General features: G+C 35.9%; 1 protein-coding gene across 5 annotated transcripts in view; it reads left to right on the top strand.

Moving 5' to 3' along the window:
* The window catches only part of PRDM5 (PR/SET domain 5), a 105,335-nt gene extending 81,428 nt beyond the window's left edge, over positions 1 to 23,907 (top strand). For 4 of the 5 annotated variants that reach the window (XM_090139191.1, XM_090139193.1, XM_031596893.2 and 1 more), the window contains 3 exons: positions 5,331 to 5,416; positions 16,896 to 17,000; positions 20,444 to 23,907. In XM_090139191.1, the coding sequence (XP_089995317.1) occupies positions 5,331 to 5,416; positions 16,896 to 17,000; positions 20,444 to 20,608 (356 nt within the window). In that variant the 3' untranslated portion in view covers positions 20,609 to 23,907. Of the gene's footprint in view, positions 1 to 5,330; positions 5,417 to 13,459; positions 13,536 to 16,895; positions 17,001 to 20,443 lie in introns of those variants that run through there. The other variant, XM_090139192.1, reaches the window with a different exon arrangement.
* The last annotated feature ends 361 nt before the right edge of the window (positions 23,908 to 24,268 follow it).

Here is a 24,268-nt window from a genome sequence, read left to right on the forward strand (position 1 = left end):
TTGAAAGGTCGCAGACAGAGGGTGGTCATCAATGGCTCTGTGTCCAGGTGGAGGCCGGTAACAAGCGGTGTCCCCCAGGCGTCTGTCTTGGGACCGGTGCTCTTTAACATCTTTATCAATGACATCGATGATGAAATCGAGTGCACCCTCAGCAAGTTTGCTGACGACACCAAGTTGAGTGGTGCGTTTGACACGGTTGAAGGAAGGGATGCCATTCAGAGGGACCTTGAGAGGCTAGAAAGGTGGGCCCAGGTGAACCTGATGAGGTTCAACACGGCAAAGTGCAGAGTTTTGCACTTGGGGCAAAGGAATCCCAGACATCCATACAAACTGGAAGGAGCGGTTCTTGGGAGCAGCCCTGTGGAGAAGGACCTGGGGGTCTTGATAGATGAAAAATTTAATATGAGCCAGAAATGTGCTCTTGTGGCTTGGAAGGCAAATGGTATCCTGGGCCCCATCAGAAGAGGGGTTGCCAGCAGGGACAGGGAGGTGATTGTCCCCCTCTACTCTGCTCTTGTGAGGCCCCATCTGGAGTACTGTGTCCAGGTCTGGAGCCCCCAGTACAAAAAAGACAGGGAGCTGTTGGAGAGGGTCCAGAGGAGGGCCACAAAGATGATCAGGGGACTAGAGCACCTCCCCTATGAAGACAGGCTGAAAGAGCTGGGCTTGTTCAGCCTGGAGAAAAGAAGGCTGCGGGGTGACCTCATTGCAGCCTTTCAGTACCTAAAGGGAGCCTACAAACAGGAGGGGAATCAACTCTTTGAAAGGGTGAGTGACAGCAGGACAAGGGGAAATGGTTTTAAGCTGAGGGAAGGGAGATTTAGGTTGGACGTCAGGGGGAAATTCTTTACAGAGAGAGTGGTGAGGTACTGGAACAGGCTGCCCAGGGAGGTTGTGGATGCCCTGTCTCTAGAGGTGTTCAAGGCCAGATTGGATGGGGCCCTGGGCAGCCTGGTCTAGTATTAAATGGGGAGGTTGTTGGCCCTGCATGTGGCAGGGGGGTTGGAGATCAATGACCCTTGAGGTCCTTTTCAACCTTGGCCATTCTGTGATTCTGTGATTTTTAAACACATGTAGGGATGGTGACTCAACCACCTCCCTGGGGAGCTTATTCCAGTGCTTCACCACCCTTTCAATAAAGAAGTTTTTCCGAGAATGATCAGACATGGTTTGATAGATTGCTTCAAAAACTCATTGTAATATCTCATTGGATACATACTTTTACATGCTGTTGACCATCTTTTTTTTTAGGCCTCTATCTCCTTTTGTTAGTATCTTCAGGCTTTTATTATAGTTTTCAGATTAGGATTATTTCTCTGTTACATGTTTGTAAATTACAGTAGCCTTCTCAAATTTGATATAAACGTGTTCATAACCTGGAAAGTGTGATCTATCTTAGGTGAGGTCATTGTTTCAAATATTTTTGTTGGTTGTGGGGTTTTTTTGCTTGTTTTTTTAAATTGGGTTTCTACCTGATTTTGTAATTAGTTCCAAACTACAGTTTGGAAATAGCAGCATATTGGACTTACTTGATCTATTATGTCTTCAAGTCTTTATTAAATGTATTGCTTTAGCCACAGAAAACTAATAATAAGAGTTTGGTTTTGCTTCTTAATTGTTTTACTTGCTGAGGTATCTGAGTTCAGAAAATCTGAGTTTTCAACTCATTCAAAGTATTGCCTCATAGCACCTTTGATTGCAAACATCTCATAGAAAACTATCTCAAGTTGAACTGGAATGGAAGATCCTGGTCTTTAAATTTAACTTTTTATGCCATGTATGAAGTCCAGTAGATATTATGATCCCAAGCTAGAGATGTATACACTTCAGAGGTAAAAATAGATACCAATTCTATCATGGCATCTTTTCAAATCAAAATCCCATATGGTTTTCCATCATGGAATTGTTTTTCATAATCCATGTATTAGGGTTAAACTTATTCTTATTATGTTAAAAGCTTTGTTTTTATTCATACAATATCTGGAAGTAGAATGTCTAGACTTTGAATTATATTAAATCCATTTCAGTTTATCTAAGGATTATTTATTTGGGGTTATTTGTACAGAAGTGCCCTTAATGTGTTGACCTGTTTGTTCTTGGCTAGCAGAAACGTGAAAGTAGGCTGTAACTCGACAGTAGTCAAAGCATTTATTACTTCCATCTTATTTGAATGCTTTGCTATTTTGATATAAGTTGTTCTTAGTTATTATTACGTTTACAACATTACTTCTGGGCATGTTGACTGAACAATCTATATTTAATATGCCTAGTGGATTTTGATGTTGTAGTGTAATAGCCTGGTTAAATGCAGATCATATTCTCAGTTGCAGTTTAGTGGCAGAGTTGTGAACAACAGCATAGGAGGTGGACCTTCTTCACATATTTTGCAAATGTGAACTTTCAACATTAGCTCATGGTAGTATACTCAATGTTGACGTTTTTTTCCGCATGTTATCAGTATATTTAATAAGTAAAATTTAAAACAAAATAAAACCAAAACCAACTCTTGCTGGGTGAAATAACACTGCTTCTGAAAATTTACCTTCACGTCCAGGAGAGGGCCACAAAAATGATTCCAGGGATGGAACACCTCTCCTATGGGAACAGGCTGAGAGAGCTGGAGCTTTTCAGCCTGGAGAGGAGAAGGTCCAGGTGAGACCTGAGAGTGGCCTTTCAGTATCTAAAAGGGAGCTATAAGAAGGAATGGGGCAAACTCTTTAGCAGGGGCTGTTGTGATAAGACAAGAGAAATGGTTTCAAACTAAAACATGAGATTTAGGAATATAAGGAAAAAGTTTTTTATGGTAAGGATAGTGAGGCACTGGACAGGTTGCCCAGAGGTATGGTGGCTGCTCTGTCCCTGGAGACATTCAAGAAGACTTGATTGTTGCAAGCACTGATTTATCTTAAGTTACCCAGCTTTCATCTTGTAAAATCCTAAAACTTGATGAGATAAAGCATAAGTTATACATATAAAAGATGTGTGTACACAGAGGAAACAGTGCATAATGTAAGTGCAAAGGCATATATGTATATATACTGGGAGTTGAACTTACAGGCTACAAAGAGTAACTTAAACGAAGTAAATAAGAGCAACAGTAAATTTATTTGGTATCATCTTTTAAGTTGTTCTTCTAACAATTATTAATGACACAAATGCGTGAGAAGTTGTTTGTGTGATTTAGAAAAATAAGGTGTCACCAAATGTCAAGTCAGAGCTCAGTCTTTGTTATGTGGTAAACTCAATTTCTGGAACAGTAGAGATTTTTGAAAACTTATAGTGCGTGATAGCTGCTTGAAGCTGGTCTTTTTTCGGGTGTAACAAGTTGATATGAAGTCATGCTGGTGCCCTCTACTGGCATTTGTTGAAAGCTCTTAAGGCCTCACTCAATCAGACATGATTTCCATGGTTAGTTTCTGAAGGATGCTGTTTATCTGTTTATTGAGTGTCAGACAAGCTCAAAACCATCTCTTGAATGTAAAATGAATTCTATTTAAAACAGCTTGGGGACAGGCAGATTGAGGGTGGAGAGGTACAACTCCTACCTGTGACTCCTCATCTACTTACAAATCACTGAAAGCTTTAACTTCTACATCCAAAAGCCCTAAAACATAAAAATGTCTGCTTAATTGAGTATTTCAACACTGGCAACTGTTGGACAGCTTGAAAGACTGAGGCATGGATTAAAGACATCAAGGGTCGTAAGAGAGAGTCATATTTCAAGCTACTCAATGAAAACACAACTATGACTCAGCAATTATTATTTTAAAAATACATGAATTCATGTAACTTTGCTTACTGACTGAGTACAAAGAGAAAAAAATATTTCTATTTCACAGTTATTTAACTACAAAGATTTGCTGCTGTCACTGAGAGTTGTCTGAACAGTAAGGAAAGAGAAAATAACAGAATATTCCACAAAAGAGATTTTGTATCCCCTTACTTAAATAATTGTCTAATCTCAACTGTCCTCAATTCTTTGCATACCCTGACACTGCGGCTGTATGGAATTTTTAAGTAGCTGTTGACTATCAATCAGCTTTACTGTGTTCACAACTGGGCCTTCTGCAAAGCTGTTTCTATAAGGTATCTCCATTATGTACTTTCTGTGATCCTTTTACATCCTTTTCAGAGGAAGGAATGCATCCTTTATTTTCTCTCTGAATAACCAAGGAGGAACACCTTATGTGGGGAAAAGATTAGAAAAGGGATGAGGCTTCACTTCTCAAGGGAAGATTAATATCAGTGTTAGAAGGGACTTGAGGAACTTTAAATGCTAGTCTCTCTTACTGCCTTTTTCTTAGAGTCTTTACATTGGATAATCAGTGAAAGATATCTGAGGTTTTTTAATTGTGATTGAGTGTTAGTAAGTGTTCATCAGACATTTGAACTATGTTAATTTTCTCTATATATGCAAAAGTTCTTTCTTGAGCAGAACCCTTTGCATTGGCTTGGTAGAACAAGCTTTACTTCACCTGTATTTTCACATAAAAGTTTGTTGCATCTTCAGCATTGTGATTGTGTACAGCAGGCTCAAATGTGTTAGTAGAACAAGTTATTGTATCTTGAGATGTTGAACTGTGTTTTTAGAAACATCCTTATAGGAAAGAGCAGGTGATAGAGTGAGATTCCTGTACATAGGCTAAAGAACTCAAAAGATCTTTGAGATATTACAGAGCCTTCAAATTTCTTACGTATTATTGAGCTATCTTAGAAACTTTTAATTGTGTGATTCTGAATAGCTTTGTATCCACATTACACTGGGTTTGGTAAAATCAGCCAGATCATTGCTAATCTACACTAATTTAATTTAGCATTAAACTAAGTACTTTTAAGATAAGGGAACTGCAGGGGTATGCAGAGAACATTCTGCTTCTGTTTCGGTTACAAACTGGCAGGAAAAATTGCAGAAACTTTCATGGAAAAATAGTTTATGAGATAGTTTAGACGTAGTATTAAAAAAGAGTGTATTTCATATTTAACTTAGATTCTACCTCACAGAAAGTGACCACTTGCAGAATGTGGTTTGGTTGAAGAATATAGGATCTTTTTAAAATATTTTATTGGTTTTTTTGTTTATTTGGTTTTGTTTCTCTCTGCATAATGGAATCTTGTTAAGACAAAACTAAGCAATATTTTGAAACAGTCCTGCATCTTGCCCAGGTAGACCTTAATTTATAATTTTGCAGATGCTTATCTTTCTTTTTGTTTGAATTGAGTGTGAAGACAAGGTCAGAAAAAAAGTGCCTCGGTTTCTCAAATAACCATGGTGTAATACCTTCATGTACTGAGGTCATACTTGTGCATTCTTATTCTTTCCTTAATTTCAGGTGAGCGTCCTTACCAGTGTCCTTATTGTGACAAAGCTTTCAGCAAGAATGATGGACTGAAGATGCATATTCGCACACACACAAGGGTAAGTGCTTTGGTGGTTATTTGAGAATTATTTATAAATCACATGTGGGGAAAAGTAAACATCTCCTGTTTACACAGAAGTAAGCCTATACTGATCAAGGTATTTCATGCTTAGCCAAATGAGAAGCAAAGATTTAAATCATTAACTTTTAAATTCTGACTCCCTTAGTGGCCTTCTGTTTTTCCTGTGTTAATTGTCTTCTGTTAAAATAACAACAGTATGGTTTTTCTTCTTGTAATCTGTGGTTATTTATAAACTAATATTTGTGATTGTTTCCTTACAAAGCAATTCTAAAAAGGCTTCACCATCCTTTAAACTTCAGTATCCAGTACTTTGATTCTTACTGTTTCCATAAAAACCAGTCATAGTAAGCTTTAGTAGAGGCTGTCGTTTATTAATGGATGACAAACCAAGCTGGAAAGAATCATAGAATTATTTGACTTGGAAGGGACCATTAAAGATCATCTGGTCCAACTCCCTTGCAGCAAACAGGTACATTTACAGGTAGATCAGCTTGCTCAGGGATGAGGTGATACTCAGCAATTCTGAGCTTTCCTTTCTTTTCTAGCAAAGATATGCAGAGCTGTCCTAAAACAGTCAGATATGAATTCCCATAGGAAAGGGTGATGTCTGGCAAAGTCAAGCAGGTCTAACAGTCTCTGTGTTAACTGCCTCTATAAACTTTCTGCTATAAGAAAAAAATAAAAATAAAAATAAAAAAATCTAGCTTTTATTGGTAATTCCATAGGAGTTGTTGCTGCTTATGGAAATCAAGGCTGCCTGGAGGCCAAACCAATCAACTTCATTATCAGTTAGGATATGAGGAGAGTGGTAGTGAGTTTTGTGGTTCTCATATGCAAACCTCCACTCAGAATAGCTTTTTGAGTACATGAAGATAATATCAAAGCCACGTATTTTATTTTCTAGCATTTTACCCAGGCATGAACTGGAGGACTTACATTAAGTTGTAGCTAATGGTATAGCTTCCTGGTGTTTCACTGAGAACAGACTAGTTCCATGTTGTTCATTGTTTCTCCCTCTTTTCCGCTGTTGAATCACTTTAAGAATTGCAGTGAAACCTTTTTTTTTTTTTATTACTGTCTCTTATTATTATTTCTTCGTAAGGAAAAATTTAATTACAACATATGTGACTGTGAATGGGAGGAGTGGTAAATAAAACCCTCTATGTCATACTAGAAGCTTAATTTTTTCCTGATTTCTATATAGTTTGTGTAAAAACAGAAAAACCAACACCCAAAAAACCCAACCCCAAACCACCAAACAAAAAACCAAACCACCTCAAAACCACCAACATACTATGTAGAAAAATAGAGGAAAAAAAAAAAAAGGCTAAGAATAGGCCTTTCAAGCCTGAACAGATGCATCTCTGTTGAATGTAATATTTTGCAACAGGTGGTACTTTCTTTCTTCAGAATGCATGATTGTGAGCATGACTGTGAGTGAGGCTGGAGAGTTTTACAAACATTATCTTTATTGCTTCAAAATGGTAAATAGACTGAAGAGTGTTTATTTTTAACTGCATATCCTACTGCCTTAGCAAATGAAGTGTTTCAGTGCAGTTGTGCGATTCCTTCTTGATAATTCTATATTTTTTTATTTTTGTATATGTGTCAAAGTATTTCAAAAGTTATTTCAAATTGTGCTGAATGGAGCACTGAATAGAATTGCTCTTCAGCTGAGTGGACTTGTACTTTTGTAGGATGTTTCTTGCCCTTAGCTATACTTTGAAAAGTAATTATACATCTTAGAGAACTTGCTCTTTTATTGTTGGCTTTTAGCTACTTGCTACTATCTCTTTTACATAATTCATTGCTTACATATATATGTCATCAGATTTTGCCACTCTTACATATAGGCAGAAAAAAATTAAAATCTTTGAAATTTACCATCTGATTCAAAATGCTTACATCAAATAGAACTGAAAGGCAAACTGAGAGCTTATACTGATGTGAGAATAGGAGGAAAAAGAAAATTTAAACTACTTATGAATGATGGAAGAAAAATTCAACCAGTACTTATTATTTACATAATAGGAAAGGGAAGAGTTAGAAAACAACTTTTACAGAGTAGAGATTTTTTTCTTAATGTGTGTAGACGTTATAATCAGAGAAACAGAAATTTTATTACACTAAGAGGGTAATAAAATCTGATTTTAAATGTATCAAACAATGTGCTGTTACAGTATCCTTACAGAAGGAAAGAAGGAGATATTCTGTTCATGCCAAATATGATTTGAGTGTTTCCATGTACTTAGGCTGTAGTGATCATCTATATACAGTTTATATTTAAATTTTTTTTTCTTTTTTTCTTATGTGTAAGTGTGCTAAGCAAATGACTAGAAATCTTTACCATTTCATTAGATGATTAAGAATATGCAGACAAAACCACAAAATGAATTCTAAACAATCATGTTATGCTTCTTTTTCTGTTGTGTTGTTTATATGTTACTCCTTTTACGAAGCTTCACAGAGAAGCTAATTTACATGGCATTTTATATTAATTTTTCCCCAAATTCCATTTTTCTGAATCAGATATACATTGACTGCTATAGAAGAGGTGGTAATTCTCCAGCATTCCTGCCCATTTAGTCAGATTGTCTCTTCACTCTAGTTTTCTGGGTATGATCAAGACTTTAAAAGATTAAGATGTTTCCTTTACAAGGCTGGTATCTTTACAAATTTGTATGTAATAATGATAAGCTGGATTGCTGGTTTTGAGCATCTCAGATCTTTAACCGAACATAGACTGAAAGTTCTGAGCTACTCATGTAAGTTGTTTTTGAAGCCTCTCTTTAGGTGCTTGCAGTGTTTGTGGTGGAGGTCTTCATTCTGGAACTCAGAGACTGCATCTATGGTAGCAAGTAGTACTGTGCAGTAGCAGTTACATAAAGTGAAACAATTGGGCCTGAGGACCACATGTTCATGTTGTATGTGTTTCGAGGATTTTATTGAGGATTTTGTGTAGTCTTGTCATTTGGTGCAGCAACACCCCCTGCTATGCATCTTCAGCTATACCTAGCAACATGGAATAAGCATAATTATAGCACCCTTCCTCAAGAGGTTTCCTTGTAGATATCGTGAAAAAAAAAGTCTTGTCTTTTGGCCAGAAAAATTGTGAAGCAGCTTAAATGTAATAATATGACATTTAACAATTTAAATTTAGATATGTTTTACTAGTGGGATAAAATGCCAAACCTGATCCCTTGTGGATCGGGGAAGACTGCTGGAAAAATCATTTTAGAAAGTTAAGGTCTGGCAGCTGCTAAACTTGGTACAACCTGGGTGGCCGCAGGTGTCAGCTCAAACTCTAGAGTAAGCAGGGAGGGTAAGCCAAAATTCCTTCTGACGATATAAGGAGAAGAAAATACCATCTAATATTAAAATTTCACTGGAGTGTCAATTTGCTTCTTTAAAAGCAGATGTACCTGATTTTTTTGGTTTTCTTCTATAGAAGTATAACAGCCTAAGAAAACATAAATGAGAAACTCAGTGAATTTCTTAATGAAGTAAATTTGTAAACCATAGCCTGTATTGAGGAAATATGCATCTACCCTTCACTGTACAGTAAAGTTTACCTTTTCCTTAAGGCTCTGTTCAGTACTAGGCACAATATTACGTAGTCTAAACTTAAACAGGGAGAAAATACTGCAACGTAATTGTTAATGTTTGGAAATTTAATAGTTGATAGGTGCCCAGAATTACTGTTATGTCAAATTGATATTTTCAGTATACTTTTGAAAATGTAGATTTATTACACTGTTTCAGTTAAATACATGACAGTGATGGAAAACAGGTAGTATAGAAGTCATTCCCAAATTCTCTTTCATCATTTGGCTAGAATATTTCACATTTATGCTTCTAATTTGTAACAGATAGATCTGACTTCTGTAGTTTGCTTAAAAATCCAATTTCTGATGGTTGAAAGGCTGCTGGCTTTAATCCTCGTTGTATGTTTCTGAGTTAGTAGTTGAGAAATAGAGAAATTACAGTGTATTCTTAGCTACATTTCTTTTTTTTTTTTTTTTTTTTATGCATAGATTCCTACTATTTTAAAAAAATGTATAAAGGTTGAACTGTGTTTTTAAAAGTTCTGGAATATAAGAAATGAACAAATCAGGAGGTAAGCTTTTTTTTTTTTTTTTGTAATTTTGCCACTAACTTTTCCACACATGAAATACATGGCTGGCTATTTCACGCATACACAGACATTAAGTGGAACTGGACTGTAGATTGCAATTGATGTGTATTTCTGGATGCACAGAATCATAGTATATCCCAAGTGTAAAGTAACCTACAAGGGTTGATCATCAAATCCAACTCCTGGCTCACTAATCTCATATATTTCTATGATTTTAAAGTCAACTCTTGAATTCCTAAATTCCATAATTATTTTTTCAGTGGTGGCTGAGGGAGTTAGTCTCACTGAAGCTTGAATGAATTTATTTGCATAGGCTGCAATCATATTAGTGGATTCAGTGTAAATATATGCTTAGAAGTTAATTACTCATTGGACTGTCTTCTACCCTTCTTAAAAATGGACTTCACCTGACTGCCATGACGATTCAGATATCATTGAGAGTGGCTTGGTGACTGTGTCAGCCAGTTCTCTCAGGACTCTGGAGTGCATCTCATCAAGACCCATAGACTTACAGATGTTCAGGTTTCTCAGGTGGTTGTGAACCTGATATTTGCGTACAGCAGGAGGGGCACTGCTCCTCTCCCCTCCCCCCAAAAAATTGTCATTGTCCTCTCCACCCACAAAAAAAAAAAAAAAAAAAAAAAAAAAAAAAAAAATCTTTGGGTACTAAATATAGTCTTCTATGAACAAAACTATCAATGAAATGATTTATACAGTGCTGATTGAATTTTGAATTTTTTTTCCTTATTATATTTTCTCTATATTTCCCCATTGGTGTAACGTGAGTGAGTTCTAAACATCCGTGTCTGAGGATGATGACTTTGCCAGTACTGTGATTTTCTTTGTACACAAGATCTCTATATCTCTATTCGTATACAGGATTGAATCCCAATGAAACTGTATTTTCTCACTTACCAAAAAAAAAACAAAAAAAACCCACTAATGTTGACTAATGTCCTTTTTCCTATTAGAGGGAGAACATATCTTTGGTATTGATATTGTTATTCTTCCAAAAGCAGGTCAGTATCTGTTTCGTTCTCATCATGGCTCATCAAAGAATCCCCTCTTTCTCTAAATCTTAGGGTAGAAATGGTTTCAGCAGTTTAAAACAAAGCAAATAAAAAAAAAAAGTAAAACTTCACAATTAATTGCAAATGGGTAGAACTACTGTGGAAAGAAAGATGTTAATGGTAAAGTCCAACTAAGTGCAAATAGTAGAGTTTTTGAAGAAGTACAGCTTTTTACTTCTGACAGGCATTTAAATGAAGATGTGTGCTTTTATGTTTGCTCCAGCTGTCTTTAGAAGATTATAGAATTTTTTCAAAAACCTAAAAACTGAAGTAATACAGAACTTTCCTAACAAAAAATTTTGTTTAAATTTGCTGGGAGCATTTCAGTGTAGTTTCAACAGGAAGATTACTGTGCCTGTTGTAGCCATTGGAAATATTTTTAGAAGAATTTTACTTCTCAGTGAAGCAAGTGTGTATTTCTAAAGTGATTTATTAACTGTCTAGCTTTCTATTGTTTATTGAGCTTTAATCATTATAAGATTCAAAGCCCTGCTACTTCTGGAGAGTTATAAATTCTCATCAGCCTTTGTCTTCTTGTGTCAACATTTCTTCAGTAATTTAATGCAAGTCTGTTAGTTTAAGTGGACCTTTGTCTGTGGGAGATCTGCTTGCTATGACTTCTAAACCCCCTCCAATTACTAAGAGAGCATCTTGTTAGTTCTTTCACATTTTTCACACTTACATACAAAACTGGACTCCATTAACTTGCACCATCTGTGATCTGAAGTGACTTAGCCTCTCTTCTCAAAAAGGGATGTATTGCTAGCGGTTATGACCTAGAAGAAAGTGTCACTGATGGTTTTTTCCTGACATTAATCAGCTTAATGGTTTGTTTTAAGGACTGAAGTGTAACTACATAAGCCACAGTAGACACTTTACTGTCTTTCATACTGCACTATTTCTCAATTACCTACCCTTCAATGAAAATGAAGGCTGATCGTTTTAAAAGAATTGAGTGTTACATTACGTGTCACCACTTCATTGATGGTGAAACTACCCATCACTCTTTCTCTGTGTAGAAAAAAATGTATATTGACACTGGAATTTGCTGAGGCTTAACAGTCTGTTAACACAGCTGCTGTCTAACAGGTCTTCTTATAAGGAGCTACCCTCTTGGCCTGGCTCCCTCACCGTGGTCTGACACTGTCTGTTGAGGGGTTTCTAGAACAAGCAGAAGGATCCTTCAGGTTCTCTGTGTCTTCTTATTCATTGATGTTCTGTTTTACTTTTGGTAGACAATTGCTGTTACCCACAGCTCACCTTGCAGTTTTAGTTATTTACAGGTATGCATCATGAGCACTGTGTAGGCTACCTCAGATTGAACTCCTTCCAGGCTCTTGTAGTTCTGTGTCTTCAGCTCCCTTTCAGATGGGAGTGTTGACCAAAATGGTACCTGTTCTGGTTGCCTTTTTTAGTAGATGTCACCTCTAGCTGGCCAAAGAGCTTCTGACTGTAGTTTGAGAGACACATCAACATTTAATCAGTAATGAATAAAATAGATTGTTACAGGTGTTAGCAAAAGATTTAAAGCATACAAAGAAACGGCACATGTGAAGTATAAAACATTTATGTCTTAAACTTCTCTGAATGCTAAGATACCTTTAAATAACGCTCCCAGAAGTCAGTGTATGTCTGTCCTAAATTCTACAGCAGGTTACACCACTGGTTTTCCTATGTTGTTCAGAGTGACTAAGCTTCTGGATTTCCAGGGATGCTAGTTGAGACGTCAGTTATTGGTAGCTGCAAGCCTGGCTGATATACTTTAATGTTTTCTCAGTGATCATGTTTGTTTGTTCTAGTCCACATTTTTCCGTTCTTGCTAATATTTTGAACAACACTTTATTTTTTTAGCTCTTCTGTTTCCTTTAGTAAGAGTAAATCACACCCTTAAAAGTTCTATATCTGCTGTTTACTAAGGATCTTGGATTGAGATCTTTTCAAAATTATTCTCGCTTTACCAAGCTTTGTGCGTGTAGTATAATAACAGGTAGCAGCCTTATTGTTCATTTTCCCCAAATATGTCATGTTTGCCTCTAGACTAGTGTGTTATAGAGATAAGAATTTCATATGTTTCCAGAGGAAAAAAAAAATTCTTTTACTATCTTTTACTATTTTTAAGTAATATAAAATGTAATATGTTTTTCCTTGTTTCTCTGGCTTCCCTGAATGTTCAGTTGTCAGCACAAAGAAAATTCACATCCAACTCGTTGATTATCATGTAACACTTAAGATGGTCAGTGTATTTCACCCTGACATTCTAGTGACTCTCATGAATGCTTTGATGTATGAACATGATCTACAAAAAGAAATGAGCAATATGTGGATTTTTGATAGGAAGTAAATCAGCTGAATTAAGGAGATTTAAAAAATGAGCACAGTTCTGGATAGCTGTGGTATGTTAAGCATGTTCTGTATGTCAGTAAAAATTCTAAGCTCTGAAAAGGTAATTGAGTAATGTTTCCATAGTCAACAAGTTCACTTGAGTAGTATAACTCTACAGTCACTGTAGAAAATTACTCAAAAAGTAAAGAATAGGGTCTCTTGAGTATGGGTTTATCCCAGTTTTAGCTTGTGCTTGCCATCTTTGAAAGGGTTGCCAGAACTCTTAACTCGTAACTCTTTACACTTTTAACTCTTTACATTCTTAACTTTGAATCTTGAGTTGTATTTTATTTGGAAATACTATCTTCTGGCTTGTGGTTTTTCTTGTTACCAATAATGAACTCATGTGATAGTTCCAGGTTCAGATTTAAAAGGTTGCTTGGAAAGGGTCATACCAAAATCATTAATGCTTTTCCTTTGCAATCAATTTTAGCAAGTTTACACAGCAACAACTACAACTACAGCAACAGACAACTACAGCAGCAGTTAGCAGTTCAGATATTATGCATGTAAGTATTTCCATCTGCTGTCGTTGCAGGATACGCTGTACACATGTTCTACCAATCTGTTAAAGTTGGCATCAAATGGCCTTTAAAATTTGTCTTGTTCTCATTTTTTTCAGTGCAATACACAATTCCTGTAGAATCCAGGGTAGTTATTTATGATTCTGCCATCCAAAGGCAGAGAAGGTGTGCACTGGAGAGAAGATTCTGTTTTATTTATCACAGTTGTTGTTTAAATTCCTCTGTCCTTTTTAAAAAAAAAAAAATTATTTTTTAATTTGATAAATTAAAAATCATCAATGATGAGTGCTTCTACATTAGAGTACCATTTTTACAGAGAAATACCTTCCAGAATGGCAAGTCTCATTTAGGCTCTCCTAGACCGTTCTTGTCTTTCTGTGTTTAGAGGCAGAAACGTAATAAATCCCCATCTATATATTTCTATTTAGACCTGGTATACTTAAAAGAGTAATATTAAATCACTTCAGTATCAGCCAAATCCTGTCTCTCTTGATCTCTCAGCTCCCTTCCTCACTTGAATCATCAATAAAAGGAAACACATGTAGTCCTTTGGCTTTACTGCCACCATAACCATGGGCTGGCAGATGCCTTTAGAACTGAGGGTAGAGTTACTACTAGCAGTTGCTAACTCCTCTGAAGTCAAACTTATATGATCCTTCCAATGACTTTCCTGTTTGGTTGACAGTTAGCTGGTTATTCCCTTTTCCAACTTTATTCATATCTCATCATTGTCATGTTGCCCTTTCGTGGTGGCATTACAATTTCTTCAGATTTCTTGCTGTGTTTTTAAATACATACATACATACACATATATATGTGTATATATCTAACTGGATAACACAGCTTTTTTATTATAATTTATCTTATGCTTTTTTTAATGGACACAGATATGAATGAAGGGCTTAATGGAGAGAGCAGGCTGATGTGAATCAAAACTGAGTCTGCTGAAGTCAATGGTATATACAGATGTAAGGGATCTAAAATAAGATCAAAGGCAGCTTTGGATACGTTTCATACACTACGTATATGAATTTCAATGTAAATGCCAAGAGAATAATTAGATATGCCTTTTCCCCCCTCTCCCCTCCCTCCCCCTTCCCGCCTCCCCCAGTTAGTAGGGAATTATACAGATCATACAAATAAATGCATGTAACCTCAGGGGCAATATTCCTGCCCAGGCTTATGACTAACTTCTTCCTGGTGTTCATATTGGCTTTCTCTCTAAAATGGAACCTAGGCATTTCTGAAGCCCATTTGGCTCTGTAATGATGAAGTTAATCATGATCAAGTTTAACACTTCAGTTTCCTTCACAACAAGATGATAAAAAGCAAGCAAATGCACCTGATACAGTTTGCAATAATTGAATTTTTTCAGAGGTGTTTTAGATATACACATCATATACTTTACATTTTCCCTTTCTGTGAAAACCCACGCAAAGAAAGGTTGTTTTCTGAGAACTCACAGAAAATGTGGCTTATGTTAACCACAATGCTGAGCCAATTAAAGTGTTGCAGTAACCTGCTTTTCATATGGCTTATCCATATATTGCCTTAAAAAATAATTCTTCATGAAGTCTTCAGGCAGTCCAGAAAAAGTTTTCATTACAAAGTTTTTAGCGTGGATGGCAATTTAAGATCAGTAGAGATCTTTAGAAGTAATTTACGTTTTACTCTACACTGAAGTGTTACAGAAATAACAAAATTAAGTTATTGTTGAAAAAAACACAAAGAAGATAAACATGTAAGGAGAATCTTACAAAGAAAACTTTGTTAAGGGTTTCTATTTGGCCTATTTAATGATGTGTAGCTGGACACCATATAGTCAGGCTGTGTCAGCAGACAGTTTTGTCTTGCATCAAACTAGAATGTACTTCTACAAATGTCATAATGTACTCAAATGTAAAATTGATATTGCTAAAGAACTACTTTTCCATGTTGATAGAGCTTCCTGTCACTGCAAGCTGAGACATTTCTTTGACAGAACCTTTTTAGGGAACTTCATGGGGAGTGCACTCTCATGGCTTACAACAGAAGAACTCTGGATACTTCAAAGAGCTGCCCTAAAGAAAGAGCTTGGGATTTACCCAGAGCAGCACTGGTTGATATTCTGTTTGTTTAATTTATACAGTTTATGCTGAGCACCTGGCAGGATTAAGCAATATATGGAGATTTATTTTCCCCTACATACTCAGAATAGGAAATAAATATCAATTTTTTAGCTTCAAAACCTTACCTGAGTTGTTCTTTCTCCCCTAGCATAGATCTCACATTATCTCCCAAAAGACCATATAAGATTAATTACTATTATTTGTTAATTCATGGAGTTAACATTTTTATTGCCTGTTGATTGTCAGTCTTTATTTTCAATTTTACCTAGTAAAAAATCCTTAGTGGTTATTTTAGCATCTATCTGTCTTTTGAATTCAAGCAATATGTAATTGCGGAACACAGGAAAAACAAAGTAGGGTGAAAATTAAAGAAGTACAATTGGCTGAAAATAAAAGTGCCTCTAGACCTTCAGAATCATCAGTGGAGCAGTTTGTAGTGTCATAATGCTTATGTTCATATTTAATTACTTTATCTAGATGTTGTTTTCCTTGTGGTTCTTTTGTAAGTGTAGTGGAATAAAGGAGGAATTACCTATATGTAGATTTATATATTACGGAAGAACTTTGAAGAAGGAAATGTCTATATAAGTGGTTTTCCATACATACCTCTAATATTTAAGTATTTGAGGTCAGTGAACTTGCTACTTTTGTAACATTGTGTGTTACAGTAGCTGCTAACCAATAGTTCTAAAAAAAATACAGATGGCTAGATTGCCATCTGTACTTTTGGGATTCTGCAGTGAATATATGATTAACCTTCTGTCATCACTTTTTTTCAAAATAAGCTTTTTTCTCTACTGCAAACTTTTCTTGCACCCCCAATTCTTCCCCTCAGTTCTTTCCTTGCTTGGAAACCTGGTAAAGAATGTGATGTTTTATAGACATCTTACTAGTCTTTTTGCTTAAAGCTTTTGTGGTGGATGAAGGAAAACACATTGAAATTTTATGTTTTCATACCTTTCATGTTACAAAAAACAGACTTCCAAAATGGCTGGGTTTGAAAGACTGGAACAGATAATTAATTCATAAGTGGGTGTTGAAGTGGAAACTGTCAGGCCACAGCTTTCCCAGCTTTCACTTAATCATCTGAAAGTCGTTTTCTGTTGTTTTCACTGACTGTAATCCCTTAGAGAGAATATAAAACTTGCACCATCATCATCCAGCATGGAATTCCACTCCTTTAATGACTTGGGCTCTGTGTTGACTCACTTTCACTCACTGTTGTCATTTCATACAGGAAAAGCCATACCAATGTTCTGAATGTAACAAGGCTTTCAGTCAAAAACGAGGCCTAGATGAGCACATGAGAACCCACACCGGAGAGAAGCCGTTTCAGTGTGATGTGAGTTGATCTGTCCCTTTGTTTTCTTGACTTCAGTGCAGAAGCAAGGCTTATCTACAGTGAGAGTATGGCCTTGCATCCATTAGCTGCAGCAGAAAGTTACCCCTAACAGGGTCTTTGTCTAGCTCATGAAAGACCATTTTGGTGAATTTTACGTATCCTCTTCCAAGAGCATTGTGCTCACATTTTTAATGGTTTTGACTCCCATAAGTGCTATTTTCACTGTTCTTCATGCAGTTTGGGTGTTGCAAGTTACAAATTCATGCTTGTTGGGTTTCTCTTTGATTGTTTGACAGGTTAATAGTTGGAGAGAGCAGCTTATACAGAAAAAAAATATTAAAATCATTACATGGAGTCTGAATGCTTCTGATGTTGTTCAATAACACAAGTATAAATTCAGAATTTCTTATTTTTGTTTAATGAAATCTGGTGTGTTATTTTCAAAAACTATCCATGTGTTTTCTTTGAACAATGAAGAAATCACAGATGCTGTGTGTGTTTGCAATTCTGAAACGCAGAATACTGTATTACAGCTCATAGATCACTGTCAATTAGAGTATGCCCCATCCAGTATAGGATGCATCTCATCACTTCCAGAGTATGTGGAAAGGTGGATTGTGCAGAAACAATTGGAAAGAAATGACATTCAGAATTATCAAATACTGGATTTAAAATTGTTGTTCAAGGATTTAATGGGGGCATCAGTCCAGGGAATAAGAGACTGTGCTATAAGCAGTTCATCTTAAAAATCAAGAGATTTGTCTTTAATAATATTTATGTGTATAGTTTATTTTTAATACTAAGAACTTCTGAGGAAATCTCTAAAGCTGATTGGCCTACTGCATCACAAGGAGGTTTGTGTTATATTTGCCCTACTCCTTAGCCTTTTTTGCTATTGAAAACTTTTGGAGGAAGGTTAATACTGGTCTGAATGGCTCTTAGTCTAGTTCTTTTTGTTCTGTGGTTTTATGTTCTGACATTTTCATCATATTCAAAGTGGATACTACAGATTCTGCAAACTGTCCTCTCTTTTTATAAATACAATATGCAGTCATTGCTGAAATTTTTGGAAGTTACCTTAGTGGAAGCTGAATTTGGCATCTTGAACTCTACCTGTTACTATCTTCTCTCTCTCTCTCTTTTTTTTTTTTTTAAATTGTGAGGCGTATGTAAGATGCACAGAATACGTGCAGCTTATTTATGTATATCCATGATTGACTTCTTAGTTTCCAGGAAATGTGTGTTTACAAAGACATGACACTTCTAACACATTGAAACATGAGAGCAAGTGTGATGGTAGTGATTAGGTACATGAGTTTTTCTGTGGAAGAGAAATAGAAAATGGTACTTGACAAAAGAAGTATTAAGAACCAACCAGTGAATGCTGTAAGTAACATTCATCATCCCTTAACAAAGAGTGACTGTTGCTTGGGGCTGAAAGAGGTAATTATATGCTTAGGGAAAAAAGTTGGAGAGTTACAGTTGCTGTATAATAGTTCTCTCTGTTACATCATGTCATAAATTCAGAAATGTTCCATTGCAATAGCACATACAATGTTCTTGTCTGGGGAAAAATATTTTTGGTACAAAACTTGCCTCAGGCTGTTGCCTTTTTTATGGTCATTGTATGGTTTTGCCTTAACTGGCATTCATAGAATCATAGAATTGTTCAGGTTGGAAAAGACTTTAAAGATCATTGAGTCTAACTCCAACCTAACCATACTAACCTAACAACCCTCTGCTAAATCACGTCCCTGAGCACCACATCCAAATGGTTTATAAATACTCCAGGGATGGTGACTCAACCACCTCCCTGGGGAGTCTATTCCAGTACTTAACAACCCTTTCTGTAAAGAAGTTTTTCCTGATACCCAACCTAAACTTACCCTGGTGCAACTTGAGGCCATTTCCCCTCATCCTGTCACCTGTCACCAGTGTAGAGACCAACCCCACTCACTGTAAGCACCTTTCAGGTATTTGAAGAGAACAAGAATGTCTCCCCTCAGCCTTCTTTTCCCCAGACTAAACAGCCCCAGTTCCTTCAGTCTCTCCTTGTAGGGCATATTCTCCAAGCCCTTCACAAGCCCTGTTGCCCTTCTCTGGACCTGCTCCATCACATCACTGTCCTTTCTGTGCCGAGGTGCCCAAAACTGAAGACAGTACTTAAGGTGAGGTCTCACCAGTGTCAAGTACAGGTGCAGGATTACTTCCCTAGTCCTACTCACCACACCATTCCTGATACAAGCCAGGATGCCATTGGCATTCCTGGCCACCTGGGCACACTGCTGGCTCATATTCAGCTGACTGTCTATCAGTATACCAAGATATATGTTTCCGCAAGTCACAATTATCTGTCTGCATAGTCAATTCTGTTTGTATACTTTGCTTTTAAAAAGAGTCATCCAGCATTTTCATTACTAGATTGATGCCAATATAAATTTAAAATTCTGTTTTCCATCAGAGAGATTCTGCTGAATTCTCTTGAATTTCCTCTGCACAAGAGTTGTTTTTGTCTCGAGTATTAGGATTGCAAGCCTGTACATGCTCATTTTTATCTACTGATATGATCACTGACTGTTTCATTTGTCAAATCAGGAGCATGTATTCTAAAAATATTTTTTTCCAGGAAATTCATGCCTGCGGTATATACTTGGATGGAAGTTGAATATGACAGCATTAATTTCATGATACCAAATAACTTGATGTCTTGCCTACAGATTCTTAACTTTTCTTTCTATTCTAACTTCTCCTAGCTGAACTTATTGTTAACCTTTCATTTTGACTGCAATACAGAAATTTGTGTAAGAAATGATTGTTTTAGCATAGCAGAGTCCCTTATCCATCTGTCTGTTCAAATAGCAGAGTGGACTTGAAAGCATGGAGTGCAGAGGAGGAAGGGAAGAAACAGCAGGAAATAGAGCAAAGGAATTACACTTTAATTTGCAACTATTATCTTTTTCTTTGGCCAGGCAAAAGAACACTGCAACAGTTGGGCTTCCTCTTTATTGTTATTAGCCTTTGTTGCAGTCTTGAGAACCCCTTCTTTCTCATTTCTGCCTCATAACTGAGCAATTTGAACTGATTTTTACAATCCCACATATCTTATTTTGCTGATCAGAAAGAAAGCATTTCCCTTGGTGTTAAATTGACAGATGCTTGTGAGATTTTTGTCATAATCTTTGTTGTGTCCGGAGAGAAAAATAGGTTTTCAAAAAGTAATGTTGCTGGAATACCTCAATGTGTTGCAGATTGTTAAGGTATAGCATTGAAAGACAGAGTAATAATCTTAGAAGTGTTCTCTGAAGCAGTTATTTTTTTTGAAGACAAACTCATTTATTAAGTCTTGCAGGTATGCATAGCTGTGGCTTCAGTGATGTAAAATTATACATGTTTGAAGTTTTAAGATCTCTGTTGTTGTCTTTGTATTGTCTTCTCTGGCCTAGGTTTGTGATTTGTCCTTCAGCCTGAAGAAAATGCTGATTCGACACAAGCTGACTCACAACCCCAATCGACCAATGGCAGAATGCCAGCTTTGCCACAAGAAGTTTACAAGAAACGACTACCTCAAAGTGCACATGGAAAATGTCCATGGTGAAACTGACAGCTAATTATGATGTGTGAGAAGAATGGATCTCATGTTCCAAAGTATTCCACTTGTATGTGTACATACTCCAGACTTCTCACCTGACTAGTAGGCATAGTCAGGAGAAACAACTCTGTTTGCATGTTATTTTTCTCACTTTTTTATATGGTAGCAGGACGAAAGCAAAGACATTCACTTGAAGTAAAATAAGAAGTTGAAAATAAGAAGCTGAAGAGACAATTTAGAACAAATAAATAAAAAATCCAACCAGCTTTAAATAAATTTTGCTTTCTCAACTCCTGTCTTAGAAACCTAGATATTAATGATATTGCCTGAAAAGCTTGGACATCTAAAGCTGAACCCCTGACTGTCTGCAACTGTTTCTTTATTTAAGCTTCAAGCTCCATTACAAACCTTAAAGTGGAAGCCAGACAGAATTTGTCCATGTGATTGATTGCTGATTCTATTCAGGCATATTTTATTGAATTCTTATAATGCCGCATTTTATTGTAACATGACTTTATCTCACTTTATTTACAGCTTTCTTATTACTAGACGGAACTGATTAACTTGAATTGATTTTTGAGATGTCAGGATGTATGGACATAGAAACTGTGGAAATCTGTCAACTTAGGTTCTAGACACTGACAGAAATGCTTGTGGTTAGTTGTAACATGAGAGAAGTAAAAAAAAAATAAACAATTTAGTTCAACTATTATATTCATAGTCATCATTGTGACTGGCAAAGCAAGTGGAAAGACTTCCTGAGTGAGTGGCTTGAGCAGCTCCAGCTGCCTGGTTAATATGTATTTGATTTTCTGCTGAACAGCTGGTTCCCAGTCTTTCCTTCTGCTAAATCAGATGCCCTAGTTTTCTTCATCCCATTTAACTACCTTTGTTTTGTTAATCTTGTTAACGAGCCATGGAAGAAATAAACCTAGGTAACAATGAAATTCTCCCAAATATCACATTGAGTTGTTTACTCAATTTTTTGTTTACTCTGGAAAAGAATTACCACAGGTCTTCTTTATATCACATCTGGATAACTAAGAAATTGTTATCTACAAGAGTAGAAAAAACATAACTTCAGAAGTGACTGGATTTGAAAATCCTGAGAGATCAGCAGGTAATATTAAGACTGTCGCTGGCAAATTTTTCATATTCATTTTAGACCATGTTTTATAAAATGAACTAGGGTGGAAACATCCAGGTTTTAGTTTTTATGGGAAGAGAGTTCAGGTTTTCTGAACTGCAGTGGGAACAACTGAATGAACAGCGTGATTTTTTTTTTTTAATCTCTCCTCTCAGATCTGTCTTTTGTGATAGATTTTTCAACCAGCACAGTACCAGCACAGAAATAGCAATAGATCTTTCCTGAGCTACATATGACCAGTTTGGCTTTAATGAGTTACCTGCAAGGTTTCTGCTGGCAATGGTGTGATCGTTAGCTGAATCTGCAAATTTGAAATTAGAACTATGTCCCCTAGATATTTAAAAAGAGTAAGGCATAGTTAGGCAACAGGCGTAGTCTGTCAGACTGTATTGTAATTGTGTAAAATAATCCATGGCATTTACATACTCAGTTAAATTCATATGAAGAGGGTTCTGAATGAGAACTGCATGTGAAGAACACAGTTAATATTATGTTGTTCCTTAACATACCTGTTCAGTGTAGAACAACTTACTTAGATGTCATGCTGGTCCGTGAGAGAAAGTTGCAACACTACATGTGTGTGTTATGTAATCTTGTGTTATGTTATGATCTCTACTGTGTAAAGTGATAAAGTCTATGTTCTTTTTAATTTCAATGAAACGTAGAACCTTTTTTTCCTGTGTTCTAGTAGTTTTTCAGAGTATTAGTTCTGAAGACAAACTGCATGGCTGATATTTCACCAATTAAAATTATTCAGTAACACTTGACTATTTTGTTCCATTCGATTTGTGTGTTTAAAATGCATATACTTAATTGATTCTGATTGTTTAGGATTCCTGTGGACTATAAAGAAGTGCGATGATCAAGATTTACTACTTTGCATCCCTGATCTGTGTGTGAAAATATACAAAGTCCTCTTTCTTCCTCTTCCCTTTTTGGTATTTGTGAGTTATATGAAAATTGGAGTCTTTGATAGTTCTATATAACTGTTTTTCCATATAAATCAAATATTTGTACACATATAAGATGAATATAATAGAAATAGGTATTACCAGGCTGATTGAAGACTATTTCTCTATTTATTTGGGAATGTTATTTTTATTTATTCTTGCAGTTATTATAAAAAATCATGTAGTTAACCTGTTCAGACAGCAGAATCAGTATCAAATACTGAGATGTCTGACAGTGTATTTGGGGTTTTTAATTTAACTATGTTATTAATAATCTGCAAAGATAATTAATGTGGCTGGGATAGGAGGACATCACAAAAGAGACTTCTCTTTTTTTGTTTTGCCTTTTTGACAAAAATAAAATCAAGAATTAAATCATATAAAAATAAACTTACAGATTTAAAAAAATTTTTTCTTCCTTTACATTTTTTCTTCCCTGTAGTCAGTGCAAACTAAAGCACATGGAATAGCAGAAGAAAATAAGAAAAAAAAAACAACAAAAAAGAAAAGTTTAAAGTTTTTCTAACCAGTTTTTCAGTGACTACACTAAAGAAACACTAAGAAGAGAATCAGCTTGCAAAAAGAAAAAAAAAAAAGAGGGATCATTTTTAAAATGTTGCTGTTTCATATTTTGTTGCCAGAAGTTTGCAATTTTAAATGTTTAGGATTAATAATTTTATTTGAGAATCTTAGCTAATTGCTGAAAGTCAGTGGATGAAAATGATAAATTACTTATTTTGCTGCTGGAAAAATTACCTTATACGTATTAATAGTAATCATGTATTTATTCTATAGCAGCAGCTAACTGACTGGAGTAGTGATCTTAATGCTTTCAGTGCTTCATGGAAAACACAGATAGGGGCAGGAGCCCAGCTCCACCTCATATAACTGTAGTTATATAAGAAGACAAGGATCTTCCCTTGTGGACTAAAGCGGTTACAGATCTGCCTGAGCCCCTACAGAACAGCACCTGGCTCAGCTAGGAACTGCCCTGTTCTTTCCATGAGGTGCTTGTGTTTCATGCAGAAGGTGATATGATCTCGGTGAATTCATGGTGGTGAGCTGTATAATGGAGGTTATATGCAGTGCAGACTTATCTTTGTATATTTCTACTTGGTCATAACTCTCTTATGCAAATAAAAAACAAAACATAAAAAAACCTCAGACTTTTTCCTTTGAGTAAAAATCTTCCGTTGGCAAATATTCCCTTCAGGTGATTTTGAGAAGTGAGAAATTGAAACATTTTGGTTTAAAGGTAATTGTTGTGTTTTTTTTGTATATATATTTGTTTTGCTTTATTAACTGTTGTTGCAACATAACAACAAAAAAAAAATCATCATTAATTAAAGTATGACTCCTCCACTGTGAGTTGTATAATATAGACTGATTGGAAGAGTTAGGAGTCCTCCTGAAAAAACAAGTGCCACTGTTATTTTAGAAGGCTGTGTTTACTTTTTATTGCCTGGCTTTCTACAGATCATGACATTGAATTTGTTCTCTTTATTTTTCTATTACAGTTAACGTTGAGAAAGTTCCATCTCTAATGTTAGAAGAGCAGCAAACTCCTTCCTTTTGCTTTCCA

This window comes from Phasianus colchicus, chromosome 4 (assembly GCF_987193195.1).
Source record: "Phasianus colchicus chromosome 4, bPhaCol1.hap1.1, whole genome shotgun sequence".
Classification (NCBI taxonomy): Eukaryota; Metazoa; Chordata; class Aves; order Galliformes; family Phasianidae; genus Phasianus; species Phasianus colchicus.